Here is a 25,086-nt window from a genome sequence, read left to right on the forward strand (position 1 = left end):
GAGGAAGTAGTACTCCGTAGATAGATAGATGAAGCCTGCCATGTTATGATTTGTGGGTTTCTTGCCCCATTTCTTGCCCCTCCTTCTCCCCACTTCCCCTCTCGAAGCTCCTGCGCTTCGAGGTATATCTTTTCTATAACGCGCTGTCGACGATACATTCCCCGGTCCGAGTTACCTCAATAATCACACTCATCACCACGCTACCATAATCGACATGGGAAAGAAGCGCGTTCTCGTCAGCTACGGTGTCGATATCGACGCCGTAGCCGGCTGGCTGGGATCCTACGGTGGAGAGGACAGTTCGAACGACATCAGTCGAGGTAAGTAGAGTAGGCCCCTGGCCATTGAAACCCAAGCCCCCCCTCCCTCCCTCCTCCGCCCTCCAGGACCGAATCCTTACCACCTTGCAGGTCTATGGGCCGGTCATATCGGCACAACCCGACTCCTCAAAATGTTCGAGCGGTACAACATCAAAGCCACCTGGTTCATCCCGGGCCACTCACTCGAAACCTTCCCTGAGGAGTGCGCCATGGTCCGCGACGCTGGGCATGAGCTTGGGCTACACGGATACAGCCACGAAAACCCTACGGACATGACCCTTGAACAGCAACGGGATATCCTCGACAAGACCTACAGACAGCTTTACGATTTCTGCGGCAAGGCGCCCCGCGGGATCGTCGCTCCGTGGTGGGAGACCAGCACGGAGATGACGGAGCTTCTCCTCTCGTACGGGATCGAATACGACCATTCCATGTCGCACCACGATTGCCAGATGTATTGGCTGCGGACCGGTGACACGTGGACCAAGATTGATTACAGCAAGAAGGCGGAGACCTGGATGAAGCCCCTGGTTCGGGGTCAGGATACCGGGCTGGTTGAGATCCCTGGGAACTGGTACATTGATGATTTGCCCCCCATGATGTTCATCAAGTCGTCGGCCAACAGCCATGGCTGGGTAAATCCCAGAGATGTTGAGGATATCTGGAAGGTGGGTTGTGTGGCTTTTACCTGCTGTTCTCGGACTGATGTGTTGATTGTTGACGGCAGGATCATTTCGATTATTTCTACCGGGAGTATGACGAGTTCGTCTTTCCGATGACGATTCACCCGGATGTGTCGGGTCGTCCGCACGTTCTTCTGATGCATGAGAGGTGAGTTATCGGACTGCTCATGTCTCGGCGCCGGTTGAACGGAGACTGACTGGATTAGGATAATTGAGCACATCAACAAACATGAGGGTGTAGAGTGGGTGACTTTCGAGCAGATGTGTGACGATTTCAAGAGCAAGAACAAGCCGCCGGAGGGCGCGAAGATGCCAGCTCCTCCTATGCTGCCGTAGCTTTTGGCATGCCATGTTCCAATGGTTGAAATTGTTGTTCGGAAATGACACTGGTTGTTCTAGATTTTCGTCCTGATTACTCCACAGAAAAACAATAAAGTGATGTGCAAAATCCATATGCTAGTAATCTTAGGTCCCGACCTTGCCTTGCTGTACAAACGCCCCTAACACCAAATATATGCCACTTTCTAACCTCAAATATCACTTTTATACTAATTGTTAGGCGGCTCGAATAGTTGCGGCTTCATGTTAACTTTGCAAAGCTTCGCAACGCAGCCACTGAGCTGTAGCAGTGATTGCACGCCATCCAGGATGCGCATATGTGTAAATCCGATCTCTCGGATGAACTCGAGCTTCGAGTGTTCGGATAAGGTCGTGATTGTTTTAGTGACACGGAACATGGTGCTGATGATATCATGGGAAGAATATCCCAAATCCCTAACGATGCTGTGAGAATGGGCTCAAGAGCGACATGTAGTCGGAATGTGATTACATACCACAATTCATTAAGGGTCTCGAGGGCAGCATCCACCTTGCCCTCCCAGCAGGCCTTGATCATCGCCTGGACCTTGATCGGATGCGGGCTGTCGACCACTCTAAAGACGTTGTCCCCACTGACAAAGCCAAATCCAGACCACGTACTTTGCAAGTTGTTGATGGCCTGGCGCATGTCTCCCTCGGCACTGAAAACTAGAGCGGCAACACCCTCTTCATTGTGTTCCACCTTCTCAGCGTCGCACACTTGCTTCAATCGTTTGACGATCTGCGCATCGGTCAACCGGGCATAACGCAGGATAGCGCATCGCGACTGAATGGGCTCGATGATTTTGTTCGACTGGTTGCACGCGAACGCAAATCGGGTCGTGGACGAGTATATCTCCATCGTACGTCGCAAGGCTTGCTGGGCACCTGATGTCATGCTAAACCGTCCGTGAGCCGAAATTCTGGCTGTGCGACATACTGTCTCGATACGCACCTGTCCGCTTCATCCAGAATAACAATCTTATGACGACCCGGTGGCAGTGTGACCTTCTTCTGGGCGAATCCCTTGATCCGGTTCCGAACAACATCGATACCTGAAGAGCTGTTAGATCCTGTTCATTTCACCGACCCCCGTTATCTTGTAGCTGTACCTCTTTCATCACTGGCATTGAGCTCCAGAACAGCCTCCTTGTAGGCATCCCCCAGCAGCTGTCTCGCTAAGCACAAGACCGAAGTCGTCTTTCCGATACCGGGCATGCCCGAAATGATAACATGAGGCATATTGCCATCCTTGGCGATAATTTTCAGGCGCTCGACGGTTTCCGTATTCCCCACGATGTCATCCAGAAAGATCGGCCGGTACTTCTCCACCCTGCATTTTATCATTGTATGTCAGATTCTATCTGGGCGTTGCAATCTGGCTGTGGTTTCGGCGTCTGCTTTTGCTGTACGTACCAGGGCAGTTCATAATCGGGAGGAGCCCCCGCGGTACTCGCTTTGAGACCATTGCGGCCGGCATTAGCTGAGGATTCGGCTTGAACCATGGCTGAGAGTATGGTGTTTGACAGATATAGCTTTGATTTCAGAGGCCGGAGACCGTTGTGCGTCAGTCTGAAAGCTGGAGAGCGGAGAGCCAACAATGGGCGGTAATGGGCTGGAGCGGAACGACGCGAAAGTCGGGCGGAGACGCGTCGGGAGGGCGATTTGACCCAAAAGAGTAGTTAATTGTTCATCTTTAGTACTTTGCTACGAATACCTTTTTTCTCTCTATTTTCCCCGGCTTAATTACTTTTGACAGTACCTTGCATGCAATGACATCCATGAAGCTGTAATCCTTGTAGTTACTGCCTTAGCTTACCTGATTCCCATGTTGCTCTGACCAGTTGACACGACACGCCCGGCCGGGTTGGGAAGGCGCGGGCTGGATTTCCATCCCCTTTCACCACCACCACAGAATTCGGTTCTGTCTACTTCATGCCCTTCTCTCGTCAAGTCATCGCGTTACTGGTTTCTCACCCTTTAAAGGTCAGCTCTAGCTCTATATCATTACTCTGCTACTGAACCCGCCTCGTCCACTGTGCTGGACTCGCGACTATCCCCGCATTATCCTGCAGAACTAGCGTTCGTCTGGAGCACGGGGCCCAGACAGCAAGTTTCGGATCCTGTCCTAGATACGAGCGCATCTCTTCTATTCGCTTACTGTAGTAATCTCCGCCATATCTAATAATGGGAACTACCTCCGTCCGCCGCAATCTCTTCCACCACCATCTGAGCAGACGCCCTGGGGCGACCGGCCCCGCGGCTTCCTCCACGCAGGATAATGCCAGCAATGGAGCCTCCGGTCTACCGTCACATCTGCCGCAGTCTACCTCATCTGACTCCTCGTCGTCTTTGAGCTCAGGTCCGATCGATAATGGGGAAATTGTGGTCAAGGACAAGAATGGCAGCTACAAGCTCGATATCCCTGTGCTCCCGCCTCTAGTTGGAGAAGATGGGGACGAAATGGAAGGCATAGAAGGTTCTGGTGCCATGGCAGGCAATGGAAGCGGGCAGACGGGTATGTCTGGAAGTGAGAAAGAGAGTATGTTGACCGGTTCAGAGTGACATGGTGACGAGGGGGTGCTGACCCGTATGCTATGTTCAGAAATGGAGGCGACCTTGGCGGAGATGATATCCCGACATCGAACCAGACAAATGAGCAGCGAACCAGCTGGTGAGTCAGAACGACACCGAAAGCAACAGCCCTGCAGTAGTACGATTTGGCTTACATTTCTAGAAATCCTCGATCTTATTCACCAGACCCTGCGCGACAAGGTGGCCGCTTTGGAGGAGGACAATTGGATGTACGAAGCTGAAGTCGACACGAGGGTCTAATGGTTTCATTCCGACTATGCCCATCATTATGCATGACCGATATAATATGTCCACCTTGCATTCATCTACATTGCGCTAAAATATCCACCAACCTCCTAATCCAGCTCCATGCTCGTCGGGGGCGCTTCTACCTTCTTCGGTGTCCCTCTACCCTGCGTTCCCCGCTGCGCACCGGCATTGTTCTGACCGCCACCGAAAAACATACTGCCCATCATATCCAGCAGGGGGTTGCTCTGTCTCGGGATCTTGATTGCAAAATATTGCTCACCCAGCTGGGCCAGCGCATCGTCCCAGATGCCGACATCTTGGATTTGGGACGCATAATGCGCGGTCAGCTGTTTGAACAGATCCGGACTGCCGCGCTGGATCGTGAGAAGCAGCATGCTTATAAAATTAAGCAAAGGCAATGCTGGGAAGACACGTGCGTCAGAGCTAGCGCTGCTGACCTCTTGCACACTGAGTGCGGGATTCAAGGAGAGCTTGGACGTGAAGATGAGGAAGGCTTTGTTGGCGCTGCGGAGGTTTCCAATCAAGAGGTATGGGAATACGGCACGGGATGCATAAATTGCGGCGGTATGCGGTTCGTCTTGGGTGTACCACTCATACTCGAGCTTCGCGAGGGTCTCCGCGGATTCCGATGTACCAAAGATGAGATGCTTCTCGGCATCATAGGGCTCGTGGTCTAAGATTCTCATTGAGAAGGAGTCCTGTTTTGTTTTTCGCGCCAGCATAGCTCCACATACCTTCAGCGTATACCGATCCAGCGGCATGATGCAAGTCGGCGTCCCCTCTTTCCAAGGGTCCGAACCGGCCACTCCAGCCGATGATTTCATGAATGAACCTCTTTCGCGTGGGCTCCTCGGCCGGGAATTCGTATAGAAGTTCGATGAGGCGCTCTGTATGCAGGAAAGAACAATCGCCCGTCAGCCAAGGGGATCATACAAGGGATCGACCGCGCAGAGACTCACTCTTCCGAGCCCGCCCCTCCGTATCATCATTGCCTCCAGTAATCTCCCAGCCCGCCTTTACGTAGACCTCGACCACCAGCATAATAGCCAGATCCCCACCACTGGCAGAAGCACCCTGCTGGGATCCGGCCCTTAAGAGCGCAGTGGCACCGCCTGCCAGTATTTCCGCTGCCGCATCGTAGTTCGCTTGCTTGATGTACCGCGCGGCGATGACCCGCAGTTGCTGATGAGCTTCGTAGTAGGCCCCGGATGCGATCCTGGAGACCGGAGATGGTCAGATTAGTCGTGGCTCTCTCGGTATCGCGCCAGATAGAGGGAGAGATGCTGATCTGCGCAGGGGCGTAGGAACCGGAGGGGGGGTCTGACTTACTTTTCTCGTTGTCGAGCAATAGTCTTGTCAATACGGGAGGTCATTTTGAATCAGTGGATCACCAGGCGGTGACAGGTTGAGTTGGAAAGATACCAAAGACGATAGGCGATCCGAAGAACTCCTTGGATGGTTGAGCGCACAAGAAGCACAAAAGAAGCAAAGAGCATAGACCGAAGAGAAGGGGGGGGGGGGGGAATGTCGACGTCAAGCGACGGCGGGCGGGAAAGTTGACGGCAGGCGACTTTTGGTGGGGACGCGCTTCGGCTCTTCCAGAACGGAACCTCCCTTCGATGACTCCATGTCGCTGCGCTTGAATCCCATCAGTCCATTGGCTTGGTGAGGTCGGAGTCTCGAGATTCTGTGTGCTGTTTAGGTACTTGCGCCTGTGTTCTTGTTTCTATTGGAGCGTTTTCCTCGCTGGATCTCCTTGATCGCAGGCCCGCGCATGCCAGGGAGTGACCTCACTATCATTACTACTGTGCCTGCGCACTCCCATACCCACCCCATCCTCAGCCATATAATCCCCGAACCATGGACCGCAAGGCCTTCGATATCCAGCCCATAGGCCGCTTCTATGGCTCCAGTGCTGCCATCCGCCGTCCAAAGGTGAGTGAGCTCGGGCGAATCGCCCTTCGTTGATGGAATAGTACCTAACCCTCGTCTAGGAAATCGCATGTTTCTCATATGACGAGGAACATAAATTTCATCTCGGAGATGCGTCCCTGAAGTACTACTACCCTCCGCCTCTTCCAGCGGACCTAAATACTGGCTTTGAATCTTTCCAGAAGCTGGACGATGCCGCTGATGAGCATCTGGATGCATTGCTAGAGACAATCGCGGCGCTGGAAAAGGATACGGGGACCAATTGCGAAGCCGACATTATCACTTGGAGAGGTATGATGACCAAGGTAAGTCTGTTTCCTTGGATCACAGCTGTGTTAGGGTTACGAAGACAGGCTCACGCTCTCATTTGTTTCATATCTAGATCCTCGCGGCACCATTCGATCATATGAACGGGTGTGTATATCTCACAGACTATCGCCTACTTCACGTCGCTGACCCATTGACAGTTTTGAGATGAATGCGACCTGCTTCCAGGTATGTAGATGAGCAATATCAACTCTTTACGGGCCCGCTCGCTAACAGCCATACTCCCAGGGGACCATGTGCGTACATTTGAATCGACTGATCTGGTAAACGCCTAGCTCTAATGACCTTATTTTCAATCTAGATTCATCGAAGAGAATAACAGCTTCAAGAATGAACAGAAGCAAATACAAAAGAACCAGAGGATGCCACCCGGGATGGCTTCCCAAGACCTAATGGCCTACTGGGGTAAGCGATATTCCATCCTTTGCTACGGACTTCATCACTGACCGAGCTAGGCTACAAGTTCGAGACCTTGTCTGTGCTGAACCAGTCATGGGATTCAACTTCTCGCGAGGAGATTGAACACCGTGAAGGGCTTGTTGTGAACAACAATGCCCAATACTGTTCGGTGGTGCGAACGGCAATAGGGCGGACGCGGCTAGTCATTGGTGGCGAAGTAGAAGCAGGTAAGTTACAAAGATACACATATGTTTTCTCTTCCCTTTCCCTACCTAGTAATGATGGACGGGGCATGTTCTAATGCGTGTGCAACAGTTTGGGATTGCAAGCCTGATCGAAAGGAAGATCCGATTCACTGGGTGGAACTCAAGACCTCGGCCGAGATTCGGAACGACCGTGATATGGTCAAGTACGAGAGGAAACTCCTGAAGTTCTGGGCGCAATCATTCCTTCTGGGAGTGCCCAAAATCATTGTTGGGTTTCGCGATCAGCAAGGCATTGTCCGTCATCTAGAAGAGCTTGAAACTGCTGCCATACCGGGCAAGGTCAAGAAGGTTGGCAGAGGCACTTGGGACGGTAATATTTGCATCAACTTTGCGGCTGAATTTCTTGAATGTACGAGCTTCTTCCATACATACCCTTTTCGCACCTGTGGTGGAGAAGGAAAAATCTGAACTGACCGCTACAGGGCTCAAATCTACCATCCAAGAAGAAGGAACGTGGAGAATCCGCAAACGTGAGAAATCGTCGCTTATTGAAGTCTTCAAAGTGGAGGAGAGTGGGAACGGTGATATCATCTCTCCGGCGTTTTCAGCCTGGAGATCGAAAACGTGATCTGGGTTTCTCTCGATGGGCTCGGTCAGTCCAGGCTAGTTCCACAAAGGACGATGAGAGAAGACAGATAGACACCCACCTAGCTGCGCAGTCACGGCTGATCTGCAGAGACCATTTACGAAAAGCACTGCTCCTCAACTCAGCATACAACTGCTGAGCTTCAACGCTCACTCCACTGACCTAGACCTCTGGGTACTAGTGGCATCATGCGGTGGATGACGTGCCCTGCTATTGCAGCGTCTGGCTATGTATAATTGGGATCTGTTTGCCGGCCGGGGGCTTCAGATCTATTCAGTATATTTGGACCGAAACAGATATGAATGACGGTGACGTGCGCCATGTCTGACATCCAGGACTGCGGCTCTCAGCAAGATACACTTCTTAGTATGCGGTGTGGTCATGTCAGGAGAAGGCTGCGAGCATGCGCGGACTTGAGCGTCCACTTTAGTTAGTCTGCCACACGTTGCGTTGCTACGCTATCGGTGCAGGGAAATCTTCCAAGCTATTTACGATCATCCGGGGGAGTGTATTTGTTTGTTTGTCTGTCTATGAATTTCCAGGGGAAGGGTGTGGTTGAGTATCTGGCTCGGCCCTACGTAGATACACCGTCTTCTTCCTTGGGGGCTTCTTGTTGCCGCCGTAGATACTCGTCTCGGGCGGCCAGCTTGGCCGCCCTCCTGAGAGTTCTTTTATGAACGCCTCCTTTGATATGGATCTGCCATTGGTCCTCGCCCTGCATCGTCTTATGGCAGATGTCGCAGGTGAAGCATTTTGTCATAAAGGTCGACTCGCTCTGTGGTTCTGTCTCTATGGCCCCCAAAACTGTATGTGCGAGTTCTGACAGCGACTTCGGATCAGGGGCAGGCGTATCATCCAACAGAGCGCGGACAATAAGCTCGGACGGCTCTGTGATGCTCTGTGTCCAGGACTCAACGTCTGTGCTATCCAGGAGATAAAGACGATCAGTCGCGCCCGCATCCACGAGGGCTTTGCATAGCTTGGTTCGAATGAACTTGATCTGGGCGTTTGCGTATTGCCGTGTTGCGCTCTTGACCGACTCAACGCAAGATCTCTTCAGAGACTCCAATCCAGTTTCGCTCAGTGAACCGCTGGATAATGCTTCAAAATAGGGTGCTAGCTCCTTATAACCTATGGAGACCCACACGCCTCGAGTCTGGTCAACCGGGACGCCTTGCGCCTTTTTCTCCTGGACATAATCCGACATGCGCTTCGCTTCTCCCATCAGCCCTTGCTCGACCATTGCATCCACACGTTTTTCGAGTCGATCATTGAGAGTCTGCTTCTCTGAGTGAACCCAGAATACCGTGGTCGGGAACCGTAGCTGACCCTGCTTCAACCGCTGCTGCTCCGCATAGACCTCCGATGCGGGCCTGCCGGTTTGGAAATAAATCTCCAGCGAGCGACGAATCTTGCGCGGTTCATTGGGGTGCCATCGGTCCGCCATGACCGGGTCGACCTCTCTCAGCTTTTGTAAAAGCACATCGGTGGGCGCGTCGAGGATGGGCCATTTGGCCGACGACTCCGAATCATCCCTGTCGCCGTCCCCTTCCGCCGCGGTGGGATCATCGCCGACCAGCTGGTTCTTGAATAGGACCGGTTGTGTGTAGTAGTGGGTGCCGCCGACCAGGATAGGAAGTTTCCCTCTGCCGTGAATTTCATCGATGAGACGGAGACACTCGTTCTTGAATCGGCCCACCCACCACGGCTGTTCCTCCAATTTGACGCAACTAATCAAGTGGTGCGGAATGCCATTGCGCTCCTCGACGGGGATCTGGTTGGTGATGATGGGAAGCCCGCAATACATCTGCATTGCATCCCCGTTGATGATCTCCCCGTTAAAGCGCGAGGCCAGGTCCACTGCAAGCTAGCTACAGCCGTCAGTAGGCGTCCGTCCGGAGTGACGAGCAAGGCTCGTGGCGGTTCCTCGCGAGGCGCGAGGGTGGGGGTGTTCTCTCTCACCTTGGACTTGCCCGTGCCTGTCGAGCCGACGACGGCGATGAGGGGCTTCATGACGAATGATCGGGGAAGAATGGGCATGGGATTGGATCTGCCATCTGGATCGATCCAGACGGATGCGGAGGAGAAGCGGGAAAAGAACGGATGGAGTGCGCAGTTTATGCCTGACTAACACTTCGTATCTCCCCGCCCGCGACTGACTGACTGACCAGCTCCGGATTCCCTTTGCATTTTCCTGGTCAGTTTACTTCTTCTAATGGCCGATCACAGTGACCCCTCGCCCTCAATTGAGGTCAAGAACCTCTCGTTCAAGTTCCCCGGCGGCGCGCCCGGCTTGACCGATGTCAACCTCCAAGTTCCTGCAGGCAGTCGCACTCTACTCATCGGAGGTACGTCTATCTATCCACCCATCTACCAAACGGGGCATTCCAGTGACCATCAAGCATCCCCTGCTAACACCACGACAGCCAATGGCGCGGGCAAGACCACTCTTCTACGCCTCCTGGCAGGCAAACGCCTAGCCCCCGCCGACACCATCGCCGTAGCCAGCAAAGACCCCTTCAAGGACGGCCTGGAAGGCGTCACCTACCTGGGCATGGAGTGGGTGCTCAATGGCATCGTCCGCACGGACATCGACGTGCCAACCCTCCTCGCTTCCGTCGGCGGCAACGCCTACCCGGACCGTCGCGATGAGCTCGTCCACATCCTGGACATCGATCTCGAGTGGCGCATGCACGCCGTGTCCGACGGCGAGCGTCGCCGCGTGCAGCTAGCCATGGGCCTCCTACGCCCCTGGCAAGTCCTCCTGCTCGACGAGATCACCGTCGATCTGGATCTGCTGTCCCGCGCCAACTTCCTGGCCTTCCTCAAGCGCGAGACCGAGTCCAGACCCTGCACCATCGTCTATGCCACCCATATCCTGGATAACCTATCCCTGTGGCCAACCCACCTCGTCCATATGCATCTGGGCTCGGTCAGACAATGGGGCCCCATCGAGAAGTTCCGCGATGAGGTCAAGGAGTCCTCCCAGAATAGCCAGCTCGGTGAGCTTGTGCTTAAATGGCTCCAGGAAGACTTGGGGCACAGGGGTCCCCGGAATGGGTACACCAGTCAGGCTAAGACATACCCGTCCCTTGAAGGTCTGGGTGGCTATGGGCTGGAGAAGCGAACCTAATGTGCAATGCATATATATGGTTCTGAGCCATCTGGTTTCCTTTTGCCTTGTAACATCATCGGTTCAACCAATATCACTGGATATGCATAGCAAGCAGGGGTTTACGGCGTCGTTGAACCTTTTTTTTTCCCTTTACATCTTTCCTACATTTTCTAGACGAGGCGGATACATTCAACACCCCAAGAGTCATTTTTCAACATTTGTCATGATCCCAACCGATTATATACAATTTTTTGTATCATTGTTTTGATTTTCTATATACATAAAACCTATGAGACCATGTCCGAAAAATTATATATCCGGGTCGAAGTATCTTCACTTGCCACCGCAAGCGCAAACCCACTTGCCGTTTCTTCTAGCACGGGTCGCCAGGAGAGCTGCGTGATCGCCTTGGAAGGCGATGTCAGCTTGTCGACGCTCACCAGATGACTGGTTTCCAGGCTTTCAACTACGATCTGATGGACAGATATGGCCCCGCTCTCTTCACCCGCAGCGAGATAGAACGAGCCGTTGTATACCCGTGGAAGGAAGGACAGGGCAGTAACAGGTGTTTTCAGGGGGATAGTGCATTTGCACTCGAACGAGTCCTCAACCTTCTGCCAAAGTTTCACCGACTTATCTCGACCTGCGGTTGCGAAGATTGGAGTTGCCGGCGTAGGCGCCCATGTGGCATGGAGGATCATGCGAGAGTGTCCCTTCGGGTTCGACGTCAGAAGAGAGAATATAGAAGGCTCATTTCCGCTGCGCTGGTAAATGGCCCATTGACGATCCCGCCCAACACTCAAAAGATACCGGTCATCTCTGGAGAAACTAAGACTGGTAATGGTCAAGGTATGGGCAGCAAGTGCCGGTCGAACCTCGTGCCAGTCGGACGTATCGTACAAACGTACTACTGCATGGTCAATTGAGCTCGCCTTGCAAGCAGTCGCGATCAGTGTGCGGTCATGGCTGACGGCCACAGCTGAGATCTCATAGCCGTGGCCATAAAGCTTCTCATGCTCCGGCCACAATGTGTAACGAGCCAGCTGATCCTCCAGTGGTGGCTCGGTTGCATTTGACAAAAGCGCCTGGCTTACTTGAGCTTTCCCGATCTCGGCGCCCTCTGCTTCGTCCTCGCCCACAGGCGCATCATCCGCGAGTGCCTGGTTAGACAGTCCAAGAACGGGGATTTGGGCTGTGTCCGGTAGAGCCCCTTCATCGGACTGTTTGAACCCCGCAAGTTTCTCCAAGAGTTGTGCGATGGGCTTGGGCTCGTTGAATACCCGGAGGAGCTTCTCGTCGGCACCAGACACAAAACGGGCCGGCCCCAAAGTGTCCACGCAATTTAAGTCGTATCCATGGATCTGCGGCCGTGAAAATTCATGCCACGACTTCAGGCCATCGCGTACCCACTGGGCATGAAGGCGCGTCGTTTGATCGGCACTTGTCGACAAGAGGTACCCTCCAGCCGGCTCCCACTGGACTCCATTGGCTGATCGCACATGCCCAGTAATACCCAGGGACTGTGTCCACATGTCAGATTCCGCATCATATTTCCAGGAGCGCCAGCTTCCCGTGCGGCCTAAACTGACAACCTGTTTGCCGTTTGGAGACCAAAGACCTATCCAAAATCCACCGGTGCTACCAGTAGCCGTAGTGGAGCCCTTTTGCACACTGATCTCGCCCATCCTCTCCGCAGAAAGCCACACGCCGGATACTGGCTCTTGTTCCCAAATGGTCAAAGTGTTGTCGGCAGAAGCAGTGAGAAGCTGCTGGCGCTCTGGGTCTGGATTCCATGCGGTAGTGTAGATCCAATCTTCGTTCCCAAACAGGAGAGCCTCGAATGTGACGGAATACTTCGATCTCGCGGCTTCAAACTGATGCGCCTTGTTTGAAAGGGTCGGTTCGAACCCTCCGAGCATAGGATCATCATCACATGTGGGCATGGTAGGGGTGACTTCACCTCGCTGCAGTCGCCAGAGCCGAACATATTTGTCCTGGCTAGCGGAGGCCAATAGTAAATCGCCAGCTTTGCTTTGCTTATCCCGCGTGAAAGACAAGGAGCGCACCCAAGCCTCGTGCCCGGACAACACGGCGGAGAGCTTGAAATCCGTATTGGCAAGAGTATCCTCCGCCACATACACTTGCACGACATTTGTGGTTCCTGCAACCGCCAAGGCAACGGGCCCATCATTTGACTCCGTCTGAAGTAACGTCAATGCCAAAGCTAACGGGAAGAACCGTGGCTTCATGGGTATAGTGGTCAAGAGTTCGGCTTTTAGTTCGCCCTCGGTGGTGATCTTCCATATTTTGACACTGGCATCTGCTGCTCCCGATGCAACAATACCCGCTCCCTCAGCCACAGCCAGGGTATTGACCGAACCTGTATGTCCTTCCAGGGTATGCACATGAACGAAGTTGCGTGAATCAACGGGGTCGGGGCGCCATAGCCGAACTGTATGGTCAACGGACCCAGTCAGGAGGAGTTTCGTTTGCGTAGCAGGACAAGTATAGAAGCGAACGGCGCTGACCTTGTCGGTGTGGCCGACGAGGAGCGAATAGACCCCGCGGTGGGTATCTTCCTGCGTACGGGTGACGGGATCAGTATCATGAGCACGGCCTAGAGGAGACTGCGTAGAGATTTCCAATGACAGTGGCGGTCCTTACCCGAGGATCCCACAGAGCAACATTGTTGTCTGCACCAAAGGCAAGCACGCCGGACTGGACGTCCCAGTCGGCGGCGGCGGGGTGCCTGTTGCCCCCGGCGCTGATGTACTCGGTAGTGATGGAGACCATGAAGCTCGTCGGTCGGGACTCGGTAAATCGAACGAGCAGTCAATCAGTCAATCAATCCGAATGACTCCAAAACAAGAACTGTGAGGACTTGTTAGCCAGACAGGAGGGAGGGACGTAGAAGAAGGACATAGAAGAGGGACGGACATCATTCGCACGGCTGACTTTTCGTGCCGGCGATTGGCGGGCTTATCGATAACACCACCTCCGCCTTCTCCGTCTTCTTTCTTCGTCTCACCCCCCCTCCTCCTCCTCCTCCTTATCCTCCTCTTTTTTTTTTTTTTTTTTGTTGTTGACATTGTCCTCCCCCACTATCCCTCACGAGGCATACCCATAGTCACACGGACGTGGTCACTACCGCCCCCAATGGCAGCCACAGATGGTTCTGACACCATCTCTATCACGGTCGAGTTCACGTTCGTTCCCCCCCCCCCCCCCCGCCTCCCTCTCCTTCGCGCATTGCCATCGTTTCCCTTCCCCCTTCTCTTCATTGCTGACAGTTCGCCATGCAGGGGAGGTCTAGAGATCCTTTTCGCCAATGAGCGCAGGCATTCCATCACGCTGCCTTCGCAACTTGAAGACGGAAGCCGTCCAAATATCAGCTTTCTCCTAGCATACCTGGTGGAACACCGCATGAAGGATCAGAGGAAGGAACTGTTTATCTTGGAGGACAATGTGTATGTTTCCAATTACCCCAGGGGCAGGCGTCTATACGCTAACTGAAAACCCAAAAGGCGGCCCGGAATCTTGGTTCTCATCAACGATGCCGACTGGGAACTCGAGGGCGAGGAGACCTACGAGCTGCAGAAGAATGATACCATTGTGTTCGTGTCTACGCTCCATGGGGGCTAGCGTCAATAGCTGTCTATGTTCACGATCATACCATTGATACTCCTCGAGGTGCACTGTTCACAGGATACTATGTACAACATGAAACGCGGGTCTACACAACATCTTCCACATGCTGCTGCGAGATCCTCTCGGGTTCCCGCGGCGTTCGAAGGCCACTCTGCGGCGTGGAGAGTCCCTCTTTTGGACTGCCAAGTCCTCCTGCCAGCGGAGTCGTCATCCCACTCGGTGGGACCGGGATCTTGATGTCTTCGGGCGAGCCAGGAATGATCTCTTTGGGAAGACCAGGGATGTGGATTCTGCGCGCCTCATTCTGATAGCTTTCGGGGATTATCTGCACAAGTCAGTTAGAGGTGCCCAGCTCCACTAGATCTATATACAGCGCCTCACCTCGATAATCTCATCTCGCGGAAATTCTAAAAATGGAATATCGGCAGCATTGCAGGCCATCAGATACCCATAAAGAACCCTTAGTACACTCTCGTGCGCAATGATCAAGAGATCGTTCTGTTCACGTTCAAGCTCCAGAATAATCGGCTCGAGCCGCACCGCGAGGTCGTGATAGGACTGCCAGTCCAGTCAGCCATAAAATACTGTAACAAGAGGGGATAGGGGTATGATCACCTCTGCCCGAGGGTATCGATGGTGATAGGGATCGAGCTCATGCTTCGCAACTTCGTCCGGATATTCCTGCCGGATTTTCGTTTCCGACATCTTCTCACAAACACCAGGGTTCAGCTGGCTCATCTGCGAGCGCTGCCGAACTTTGTATCCCTTTTCATGGAGATACTTTGCAGTTTCCACTGTTCGCCGTCGCGTAGATGTCCAGACTGTCAGGGGCTTCAGCTCGTAGTCTTTCTCCCCTTGGTCGATCATAGCCTGTCTTTCGGACTCCCTGTGCTGCAGTAGGAATTCGGTCATTTTTTGAGCATAGTCCTCTCCTTTCTCGGACAAAGAAGCATCCGCTTTGTAGGAATCTGCTTCCAACGAAACACCAGCCTGGTAATTCCCATTTCTGTCAGACACCCGCGTACGATATCAAGTCAGATTGTGTCAGGATCTACTTACCCTCGCAAAATACGTGTGTCGCGATTTGATGTGAAGGTTGAGAAGATAGAACACAATTCGATGAGAAAGATATCCAAAGCTGCGGTTGTTCACAATCAACCTTTCACCTGCATTTATCATCTAGTCGGGGGTTAGCTTCAGAAAACCGTGATGAGTCGTGCGGTCGTTTGCAGGTACCTTTATATAATTAAGGTCCGTTTCTTCCATAGTTTGAAACTGGGGGATACGGGCGGCTATCCTGGTCAGGTAATGCTTCACTGCATCTTCCGAAGACCACCCTACATACTATTAACAGTTTAGTATTGCGCGATAGAAATGGTAGAAAGCACCCATATATACTCACATCCGGTGAAGAGATCTTGACCCGTCGGACATTCTCCTCAATGATACGTTCATCATCACACCAAGACTCAATAAATAGCGTCTGATGGCCAGAGCGAGAATGGTCAGCACAAGGCAAAAGAAGCCAGCGGGTTTGCAGGATTTAATGTACCTCAATATCATGTTTCGCAAATTCCTTTGCAAGTGACCGTCGTCCGGATGCAATGGGATTGACGGCATCGTAGATCGCTATCTGCCCGTTCTCATGATTCAAGAACTGGTAAATATCTTCCCGGCATCTTTTCACTATTTTCTGTCTCAGGAGCACCGATGAGGCCGATGCTATGCGCAATCAGTCAACGAGACCCTCATGCCAAGGACACAGCCGGCCACTTCGCCAATCCAGTCTCTAGAGGAATGACCTAGAGGGAAAAAATAAAATGATGTCGCTTACCATTGACGAAAAAGTAATCGTCGGGAATATCTTGGCCATATGGAATAGTAGCCCGCCGGTAGTCTCCCAAGTGGAATATTCTTGTCTTCACACCCAGCCTGTGATGGTGTTCAGTCGGCACTCTAGCAGCGCTCCAGCTTCGACTGCCAATTGACTTACCATCGAAGGTAACGAGCCAGGGCTACTGACATATGTCTGGGGAGGGGTTAGTTCAACCACGAGCCAATACGAGCGGGTATGGTGAAACGAACGTCTTGCCCCTCGCCGGTAACCCTACGGTGATGATGACAATGCGACCAGAGTGGAAGAGGCGGCCCGACTCCGTGCTATAGAGCTGAGCCGGGGCAAGATCCGCCTTTTCGGGTAGGTCATGGATCGCATCCACGAACGTGGATGACTTCCGCCGGAATCGCGGGGAGTTGGCGATAATGTCCGCAGTTCTGAACTACGTTAGAACACGCTGGGATCCACCACGGGGAAGAAAGGAGGTGAGGGGAGTAGATCCGATGAATAGGACTTACAATAGTGTATCCATGGCAGCAATATCGATACGCTGGGATGATCAGGAGAGAAAATAGGACGGCAGAAGAAAAGGCCAGAGCCGATGAGGGGTAGGTAGAGCGGTCACCGGCAGGAACCAATCACTCCGGGCATGCAGTCACGAAGCCAGCCTGGATGGTTAACCAAGATCGGCGTCTGGGTATGAAATGAGGAGGGCAGGTCAGCCCATTCGGGAGGCACCAGACACGACTCAAGTCGACCTTGCCGGAGGATAGAAGATGGCGGTTCGGGAAGAAGGACTGGCGGTGGTAAAGAGTACTAGTATACGATAGACGATCCACCCCCGATTGGTCCTGTCCTGTGTATGAGACACTACAGTAGTACTCAGTGGTAGATCTCACGTTCGACAGACCCGGGCAAGTTTCTCCTCCGTAAGCATGCGGAAATAATAGCCAGATGAATCAATGGATTGTAGTGGTGGTTTACCATAACAACGTACTAGATGTAAGCAAGCAAGGCGGACGGACAGACGGATTAGATCATCGCGGTCAAACTGAAGATCCCATCCCGACTACGGGCAGCCGCAGCCCCCTAAACCGTCGCCCGGGCGGAAAAGCGCCAGCGACTTTTTTCAAGGCCGAAGAAAGCTCTCTCGCATTCGAGCACTAGCACTGACCTCTGGTGTCTGTCCTGTCTGCCCTTCCCTCCCTCCCTTCCTCCCCATCTTGTCGAGCAGGTCGGACACTGCCCTTGTCTATCTCTAGAAAGAGCGTCGTGCTACAGCCCACGTTGCTCTTTTTTTTGACTAGGTCCCCCGACTTCCCCCCAAGGGCTGGTCTCAACAAGCTCCTCTCCTCTCATCCTCCAACCTCCCAACAACAACCACCTCCTCCTCCTCCTCCTCCTCCTCCTCGAGGCACGACGGCGTGACGACTTATCTCCGATCCCTTCCTGTCCCCCTTAGCGACTTTTAATTCCTCTCCAGATTTCACAATGGCCGAGTTTACTCTGCCTTCCTTCCTGACGGATAACGTCGCCGCCGCTACCGTCAAGGATGCATACGCCTCATTCTCCGAGCGCAGGGCCGCCCTCGGCCTTCCCAACCCAGGTACCCTGGATAACATCGGTCGTGAGGTGCAGAAGGATGTTCTGCTGTCCAACTTCATGTTCACTGGGCTTCGGGCGGATTTGACGAAGGTCTTCGGCATGTCCCCTCTGTTCCGCGTGTCGCATGCGTTCTCCATGGGTTCTTCCGGGAACCTGCCTCCGTACAACTTTTCGGCGATGTATGGAAGTCCGAAGGTAAGATGCAATCGCCCTGGTCTATCCGGGTATCTGTCACCGGTCTGAGGCTAAGATGTGTCTCGGGGAAATATAGGTCTTTATGCAGGGCAACCTCGGAAGCGATGGCGGCCTTGCTGCCGTCGGCAATTACCGTTGGACCCCGAAGTTCGTTACCAAGACCAACACCCAGATCATGCCCGGAGCAAGCCAGGGTCTCATGCAGATCGACAACGACTACACGGGCGATGACTTTTCCGCGTCCCTCAAGGCCTTCAACCCGTCCTTCTTGGAGGGAGGTCTTACCGGAATTTTTGTCGGTAGCTACCTTCAGTCCGTGACCCCCAGCCTGGCTCTTGGTTTCGAGGCGATCTGGCAGCGTCAGAGCATGGGATCTCGCCCGGAATCCGCCCTCTCCTACGGTGCTCGCTACAAGGCCGATGACTGGATTGCCAGTGCTCAGCTGCAGGCTCAGGGTGTCTTCACAGCTTCGTACTGGAAGAAGCTTTCCGAACGGGTCGAGGCCGGTGTTGACATGAACCTCCAGTTTGCCCCCAACGCCGCTGCTGTGATGATGGGCGGGCCCAGCAAGGATGGTACCACTGCCATTGGCGCCAAGTACGATTTCCGCGCTTCCACCTTCCGTGCCCAGGTCGACAGCACTGGAAAGGTTAGCTGCCTTCTCGAGAAGCGGATAGCTATGCCTATTGCTCTTACTTTTGCCGGCGAGATCGACCAGGCCAAGGTGAGTAACATCCCTCTATGTCATTCGGTATTACTAGGGTGCGTTCGATCAATGGCTGACATGCGTCTCTCCCTTTAGCAAACTGCCAAGCTCGGTCTTGCTGTTTCCCTCGAGATCGCTGGCGAGGAATTGATGGAGCAGCAAGAGAAGGTCGAGGCCCAGGGAATGATTCCTCCGCCTTTCTAAATATGCCCTGACATGTAGCTGGGGCTAATGAGGCCCACGCAAAAGTGGGAGGATGACGCTATCACTCTGCATCCGTCCTCGGCTTATACCTTTTCACTATCTGTTTTAGTAGCTCTTCTCTCCTCGTGTGTATGTTCGGAAGATGGTGTATCACATCGATTTATCCCCACGAATGCGGTTTGTTGGTCCAGGGAGGCAGCCGGTTGGCGCTACGGAACCAAGTTTTGTATAGATCCCTATTCGGTCCAGTCGAGATATCTTTGATTTTGTCTGTGCCTTCATCTATGACTGTCCATCATCCTTTTTGTGTTCCTGTTACTCTATTTTTTCTTTTTTCTTTCTTTGTCTTCTCTCACGACCGCTATCTTGGCTGATGGACAGCACTGTTAGGCATGCATGGAAGCATTCTGTTCGCTGTTGCCGTTTGAACGCATCATAGATGGGGCAATGTAAAACAAGTTCCAGTACTTTTTTCATTCCCAGAAGGGATTGGGGCGGCGGTGTTGCGATATCTGGTTGTGCCGAGAGGCCAGAGCAGTCTCAGGATCGGTTACTTGCGTAAGCAGAGGATCTTTGGGGGGCTGACCTGAGTCAATCGGGGAGTGTCTTAAAATCAGCTCCCATTGCTGATGTTGAGGCCTGTGGTTTAAGGATAATGCCGCCGCGAGCCCTGACCAATATCCTTCCAAGCCGTTTGGCAGTATTTAGATATTCACCAGGCTCGCATATAGCTACACAAGGGATATCTCTAAGATTGACATGATCTTGCAGTACTCCTGTTGGTACAACGATCTTTGCACACTACGGAGTACTCCTAGATCATCTGTACACTATTTGATCACGCATCCTCCCGAGCGCCACGAAGGCGCGTAGTCTAGAGCCCTAACGCCTCGGGGCAAGTACATAGGATGCCTTGAGGAAAGAAACCCCATAAACAGGGTCAATAGCAGAACCCTGCATCTTTATTGTAGCCACGATGATTGCTACTGCGGTGATTGCTCCATCCAACGGGGAATTAACCCCTCGGGCTTTCCCCGAATGGGTAAAACCCCTCCTCAAAACCCCATACAACTGACCGGAGGCTGTCCACAACGCTAAAAAGATAGCGCTGTTGGCGCTAACCGAACCCACCCCGCCTGTACGGAGTATCCATCTAGCAGGGGCCAAATGGTGATAGTGTCGCGATTAAGTGGGCATCTGTGGGTTCCTATAATTACTACAGTCCTTGCTAAGTTGCTAGCGTCTTAGTGTGTCCTACCTTAGCACCTGAGCGCTTTACCACGCCAAGACTATCTACAGCATGTACACTTTGTACGTACGGTAGGCAGGATCTGATTGCAGAGTTTGCTTTATACGCCTTGAATATCACTTTGAAACTGACGACACGCTGTCTAGAGAGCAAGTAATCGATTTGGTTATTTCCTGGCATATAACAATTGAATGAAGCCAGTAATAAGAACTCTTGTGGGAAAGCACTTGGAAGAGCGCCTACCTACCAGTAGGTCCAGTACATCATCAATACAACACCTTGAAGTGTAGTCCTACCTACATAAGTCACAAGAAGCATTCGGTCTTGCTTCTGATATCCTCGGCCAATCGTATTTATTCCTCCCCTGTTAATAATACCTAGTGTGCGAAGCCCCCGCCGGCATTCAGGGTCAAGTGTATACTTTGTGGGTATTGCATAGTATCCTGCACATACATTATACAAAGTACCTAAGTAAGGTATGTAGGTAATGGGTGGGTGATACGGAGTAGATAGTAGGGCCAGAAAGGAAACTAGGTCCAGCGCCATAGCATAGACCGTGATTTTTGATCCTACCTGATGTCTCATTTTGCATCACTACTTTCCCTTGCTCCCTCTAATCTGACATATCCCCTCCGCTCTTTCTTCCCCCCCCCCCCCCCGTCGTCTGCCAAATCTCGGATTGGGGCAATCCCAGTTCTGAAGTCCACCTGGGTCCGATTCGCTCACCAAAACCTCAAGACTCGGGTTGGGCGTCACCCTGTGGCGATTCTCGGGTCTGAACGCGAGGGGAAAGCCATGGTTGAAGGCTGATGGCTCACCGTCTGCTGGCGGTGATGGAAAGAGAGGCCCCACGGTGACATCATTGCCTTTCTTCCTCTGGTGGATATCCTCTTTCCGCTCATAATTGGTCTCATCTTGTTTAATTGGATCAATGGATAAATCCCATTCCTAATGGCAGGGTATCCGAGGAATGTTGAAATAACCACTCCCCTTTCCCCCCCTTTCCCATATGTTTTCTTTGGACACAGTATTTGTGGGCCAGTGAGTCGCATGATCTACCCAGTAGTAGGTACCTAAGTAGTCAAAGTAGATAGATACGATACGGGGTACTCCGTACCTACTAAAGGCACCAGTACCTATATCAGTACCTATATCGGGAGCTCAAGTAACAAGTGTGTATAATCGTACGGTATCGGCATGTATCGACTGATGTTGAGCCACCCCGGAACAGCACGAACAGATCTCCGTGGCTGTAGGCAGGTAGTCCTGCCTTTTAACAGGAGAAACCAACTTGAAAGCAGTAAATCATGGAGACGTAGGAAGCGACCACACGAGGCAACGGGAAACAATGAGTTGATTCGAAGGACAGGGGCCAGAGATCCTGATATCTAAAGTAAAAGATGTGATTATATATTCTAAAGTAATTATTATTAATATATTTTTTAGTTATAACTTCTGAAGCCCTGCAGATTATCTAACTAGATAATATATATAAAATTATAATAAAATAATTATAAAAAAAAACTATTTTTTTAATTCTTAATTATTATTTTATCTCTTTAAAATAAAATATCTTCTTAAATATTTTAAATTTTATTATTTAAAAAGACTTAGTCAGTCTATCTGCTATATTCTTTTTTAAAAAAATTTAATAAAACTTAATCTATTCTTTTCTCTAAATATTTTTAATAAATTAAGTATAATTATTAAGCTATTTAGTAATTAAAGTATAATTCTTCTTATAAACTAGATTAATAATATTCTAATAATCTATATAAACTAGAATATAATTAGATATTAATATATTAAATATTTTAATTAATTACTTAATTTATAGATCTTCTTTAATAGTCTTTTTATATATAATTAATTTAGTTAAAATTAAGAACTTGATAATAATCTCTTGCTTTTTATTTAATTAATTAATTAATAATTTAATAAAGAAAATAATAAATATCTCTGTTAATTTATAATCTAAATAATTCTAATATATTATATTATATTATATCTTTATAAAATCAGTATACTTCAGAACTAGAATAAGATTATATTTATTATTTTTAAAATAATAGAGAATATTTTTTATAATTATTATATTATATAATATTAGACTTTAATAATAATATTATAAATAGAAAATAAAATATATAATATTAGATCTTATATATATTAATAGTTAATTTAGTTTATTTATTATTATTATATAATTTTTAATATTATTATTATTATATTTCTAATTCTTAGATCTGAATTTCTGATATTTAGAATTTATAAGATAATTTTTTAATAATATTTTATCTATATTATAATATTTTAAAAGATCTTTAATATAGATATTTTGATTTATAATAATAATTTTTTTTATAATATTTTTATTAATATTATAATTAAAAAAGCAAGTTAGAGTATTTAAATATTTTATTTTAAAACTCTAGTTTAAATATTTATATATCTAATTAATATTAGTCTTTATATAATCTATAATAATAAAATTATTAATATATAATATAATTAGACTTAATTCTTAAAGATAGAGATAGAGCTTTTTAATAATATTCTTAAAATTAAGTATTTATAATTATTTATTAAAAATCTTATTTTAAAAATAATCTGCTTGTTTTAAGCTATATAATATATATTTAATAAAATAAATACTGTTATTTTTCTTAAATCTGATTAATTATTTTATATAAATAAGTCTGTTATTAATAGCTATATATAGATATATAATAATTATATTAACTTATTCTTATTTAAATTTTTTAATAATAATTTTTATAAATTCTATTTTTATAATAATATTAGAGACTATAGATATATATATAGTATTATAATCTTTATTTATTTATTAATAATTATTATAGACTATTCAGCGGGCTTTAAAATAATTAATATATTTATTTTTATTTATTTTTATTATATAAATCTATTTGCCTGGAATTATATAAATATCTTTATATATTAAATAAAATATAATCTTAAATATTTATATTTTTTATAGATTTTATAATTTCTTTAGTATAATTTTTTGTTAGTAATCTATATATAATAATAATATTACTAATTTATATATCTCAGAAATAAATATATTTATTATATATATTTATATATCAGAGACTATAAGAATTATTTTATTTTTTAAATAAATTAGAGATTTATCTTTAATTTTATAATTTAAAATTTATATTAATTATATTATCTTCTATTTTCTTTTTTTAATAATATATTTTAGTAATACTGTGATCTTATTACTCTAATTAATAATAAAGATATTATCTTTAATTATATTAGAATTATTAATTAAATCTAATTAAATTATTAACTTATCAGCGCTTAATAACTCTGCCCAGCACAAATAATATAGAATATCTATAATTTATATAATATATATATTATTAAATAAGAATCTTATTGTGATAGAATAAACCAGCTATCGGGATAAAGGTCATCGGGATGACGTATTATAGTGGTTGTGAGAGTCGTGTCATCGGGATGACGTGTTATAGTGGTTGTGAGAGTCGTGAGGTCATTAATAGTGGTTCTACACCTCTCCGGCACCTATAAGGTGCCGATCCCTCTGTAAGGAGCTACTGATCCTTCAAGGATCAGTCTATCTCGTGGATATAGGCTACCTTTATCATTATCAAACGAATACACGGTGTTTTATAGTTGATTCCTTATCTAGTCAACAGGCTTTCTACCCTGACAAGTAGATCCTATCACATTCTGATCCTTCTCTTTTCGACTACCTAAGGAAGATGCCATCCATTGAAGATAGTGAAGAAATAGAAGCACTCAGCAATCGAATCGATCCAGAACCCTCGCCGAATACCGTTCCCACCGTTGAAGAGATTCAACAGCTAGAAGATCATGTTTATCAATTGGAACAAGCTACCAACTTACGGCGAAGAATAGCTCACCTCCAAAGGAATGGCTCCCCGAGCGAAACCTCCTCGAGACACTACCGATCCTCCCCCGAGTCAGAAAAGAATAAGAGAGAGATCAAGTTTAAAGATATCCCTCGCTTTGCCCTGAACTTCAACCTCCAAAAACGTCAAGAATAGATCACCGATTTGGAATATATATTCAGAGGCGCATCCAAGAAATATTCATCAGAGGAACGCAAGATCCTCGCTGCTATCAGCTATATGGACCCAGTATATAGACAGAGATAATATCGTTTCGTGGACGATAAGAGTCCGGAAGAGAGACAATTTCTCGAGAAATCATGGTCTCGGTTCAAAGATTGGACTCTTACACTGATTCGGAACGCTGCCACCCTTCAATCGGATACTATGGCCCAACTTGAACAGGCTCACCAGCGATACAGCCAGGATCCGCGAGAGTTCCATGCTTACCTTGATACCTTGGAGCAACACTTTCCTCGCCAAGCAGAAAAGAAAAGGGCCTTATCCTACTTTGCTAAGCTACTACCGGATCTAAACTATTATATTCAAGAGCATGTTTCCCACCTACCAGAGGAGCGGGACGAAATGGTGGCTATCGCTACTCACTATTACGAACTGTGGGAAAATAGAGGAAAACGCAAGCGAAACGATAACCGATTCAGTGGTTATAAGCCACGCAAGCGCTTCCAAGAAACCACTAGTAAAACCATTAAGGAAGATGTCCCGAATCGCAGGGAAACCCCATCGGAAAGGATGGCAATCGATTACGATGCTTTATATGCAAAAGTACCCAACACCTTGCGAACCGACACCCTACCGAAGGCAAAAGGGTTCAATCCGCTAGAACCTACCAATCCTCATCGGATTCAGAGGGAAAAGTAGAGGAGTTGGGATAGGCCCTACGA

The 25,086-nt window shown here is 49.0% G+C and overlaps 9 protein-coding genes across 9 annotated transcripts; 5 read left to right on the forward strand and 4 right to left on the reverse strand.

Annotated features, from left to right (window-relative positions):
- Positions 1 to 82: 82 nt before the first annotated feature.
- Positions 83 to 1,419, forward strand: BO70DRAFT_314593 (polysaccharide deacetylase family protein). The gene is made up of 4 exons (XM_025540281.1): positions 83 to 320; positions 411 to 988; positions 1,048 to 1,151; positions 1,210 to 1,419. The coding sequence occupies exons 1-4, from the start codon at positions 215 to 217 to the stop codon at positions 1,337 to 1,339; spliced, it is 918 nt and encodes a 305-aa protein (XP_025399755.1). The 5' UTR covers positions 83 to 214; the 3' UTR covers positions 1,340 to 1,419.
- BO70DRAFT_361982 (replication factor C subunit 4) lies at positions 1,407 to 2,955 on the reverse strand. Its single transcript, XM_025543175.1, has 5 exons — positions 2,777 to 2,955; positions 2,473 to 2,693; positions 2,316 to 2,415; positions 1,837 to 2,259; positions 1,407 to 1,777 (listed from the first exon to the last, which is right to left on the reverse strand). The coding sequence occupies exons 1-5, from the start codon at positions 2,863 to 2,865 to the stop codon at positions 1,552 to 1,554; spliced, it is 1,059 nt and encodes a 352-aa protein (XP_025399756.1). The 5' UTR covers positions 2,866 to 2,955; the 3' UTR covers positions 1,407 to 1,551.
- A 549-nt stretch (positions 2,956 to 3,504) lies between these two features.
- Positions 3,505 to 4,195, forward strand: BO70DRAFT_429100 (uncharacterized protein; the record flags this gene model as incomplete). The annotated part of the gene is made up of 3 exons (XM_025548038.1): positions 3,505 to 3,902; positions 3,966 to 4,034; positions 4,098 to 4,195. The coding sequence occupies exons 1-3, from the start codon at positions 3,548 to 3,550 to the stop codon at positions 4,193 to 4,195; spliced, it is 522 nt and encodes a 173-aa protein (XP_025399757.1). The 5' UTR covers positions 3,505 to 3,547.
- BO70DRAFT_336283 (protein GET4) lies at positions 4,161 to 5,719 on the reverse strand. Its single transcript, XM_025541094.1, has 4 exons — positions 5,534 to 5,719; positions 5,164 to 5,420; positions 4,939 to 5,091; positions 4,161 to 4,877 (listed from the first exon to the last, which is right to left on the reverse strand). Exons 1-4 carry the CDS (start codon positions 5,575 to 5,577, stop codon positions 4,291 to 4,293), a joined length of 1,041 nt encoding a protein of 346 aa, XP_025399758.1. The 5' UTR covers positions 5,578 to 5,719; the 3' UTR covers positions 4,161 to 4,290.
- A 123-nt stretch (positions 5,720 to 5,842) lies between these two features.
- BO70DRAFT_34399 (DXO/RAI1 family decapping nuclease) lies at positions 5,843 to 7,992 on the forward strand. Its single transcript, XM_025541442.1, has 9 exons — positions 5,843 to 6,139; positions 6,199 to 6,441; positions 6,519 to 6,550; positions 6,604 to 6,631; positions 6,692 to 6,699; positions 6,765 to 6,868; positions 6,919 to 7,089; positions 7,178 to 7,477; positions 7,551 to 7,992. The coding sequence occupies exons 1-9, from the start codon at positions 6,065 to 6,067 to the stop codon at positions 7,694 to 7,696; spliced, it is 1,107 nt and encodes a 368-aa protein (XP_025399759.1). The 5' UTR covers positions 5,843 to 6,064; the 3' UTR covers positions 7,697 to 7,992.
- A 217-nt stretch (positions 7,993 to 8,209) lies between these two features.
- BO70DRAFT_361986 (tRNA dimethylallyltransferase) lies at positions 8,210 to 9,782 on the reverse strand. The gene is made up of 2 exons (XM_025543176.1): positions 9,677 to 9,782; positions 8,210 to 9,581 (listed from the first exon to the last, which is right to left on the reverse strand). The coding sequence occupies exons 1-2, from the start codon at positions 9,752 to 9,754 to the stop codon at positions 8,289 to 8,291; spliced, it is 1,371 nt and encodes a 456-aa protein (XP_025399760.1). The 5' UTR covers positions 9,755 to 9,782; the 3' UTR covers positions 8,210 to 8,288.
- Positions 9,655 to 11,074, forward strand: BO70DRAFT_379577 (putative ABC transporter). The gene is made up of 2 exons (XM_025545355.1): positions 9,655 to 10,062; positions 10,141 to 11,074. The coding sequence occupies exons 1-2, from the start codon at positions 9,930 to 9,932 to the stop codon at positions 10,845 to 10,847; spliced, it is 840 nt and encodes a 279-aa protein (XP_025399761.1). The 5' UTR covers positions 9,655 to 9,929; the 3' UTR covers positions 10,848 to 11,074.
- Positions 11,075 to 11,116: 42 nt separating this feature from the next.
- Positions 11,117 to 17,296, reverse strand: BO70DRAFT_387181 (Elongator subunit ELP2; the record flags this gene model as incomplete). Its single annotated transcript, XM_025545888.1, has 13 exons — positions 16,833 to 17,296; positions 16,563 to 16,751; positions 16,471 to 16,506; positions 16,312 to 16,409; positions 16,030 to 16,199; positions 15,880 to 15,960; positions 15,714 to 15,821; positions 15,537 to 15,656; positions 15,093 to 15,467; positions 14,859 to 15,035; positions 14,581 to 14,802; positions 13,494 to 13,640; positions 11,117 to 13,408 (listed from the first exon to the last, which is right to left on the reverse strand). The coding sequence occupies exons 1-13, from the start codon at positions 16,844 to 16,846 to the stop codon at positions 11,117 to 11,119; spliced, it is 4,029 nt and encodes a 1,342-aa protein (XP_025399762.1). The 5' UTR covers positions 16,847 to 17,296.
- Positions 17,297 to 17,487: 191 nt separating this feature from the next.
- Positions 17,488 to 19,523, forward strand: tom40 (TOM complex pore protein TOM40). Its single transcript, XM_025543177.1, has 3 exons — positions 17,488 to 18,114; positions 18,191 to 18,838; positions 18,917 to 19,523. Exons 1-3 carry the CDS (start codon positions 17,806 to 17,808, stop codon positions 19,022 to 19,024), a joined length of 1,065 nt encoding a protein of 354 aa, XP_025399763.1. The 5' UTR covers positions 17,488 to 17,805; the 3' UTR covers positions 19,025 to 19,523.
- The last annotated feature ends 5,563 nt before the right edge of the window (positions 19,524 to 25,086 follow it).

The sequence above is a fragment of the Aspergillus heteromorphus genome (genome assembly GCF_003184545.1).
Source record: "Aspergillus heteromorphus CBS 117.55 chromosome Unknown BO70scaffold_11, whole genome shotgun sequence".
In the NCBI taxonomy this organism is placed as follows: domain Eukaryota; kingdom Fungi; phylum Ascomycota; class Eurotiomycetes; order Eurotiales; family Aspergillaceae; genus Aspergillus; species Aspergillus heteromorphus.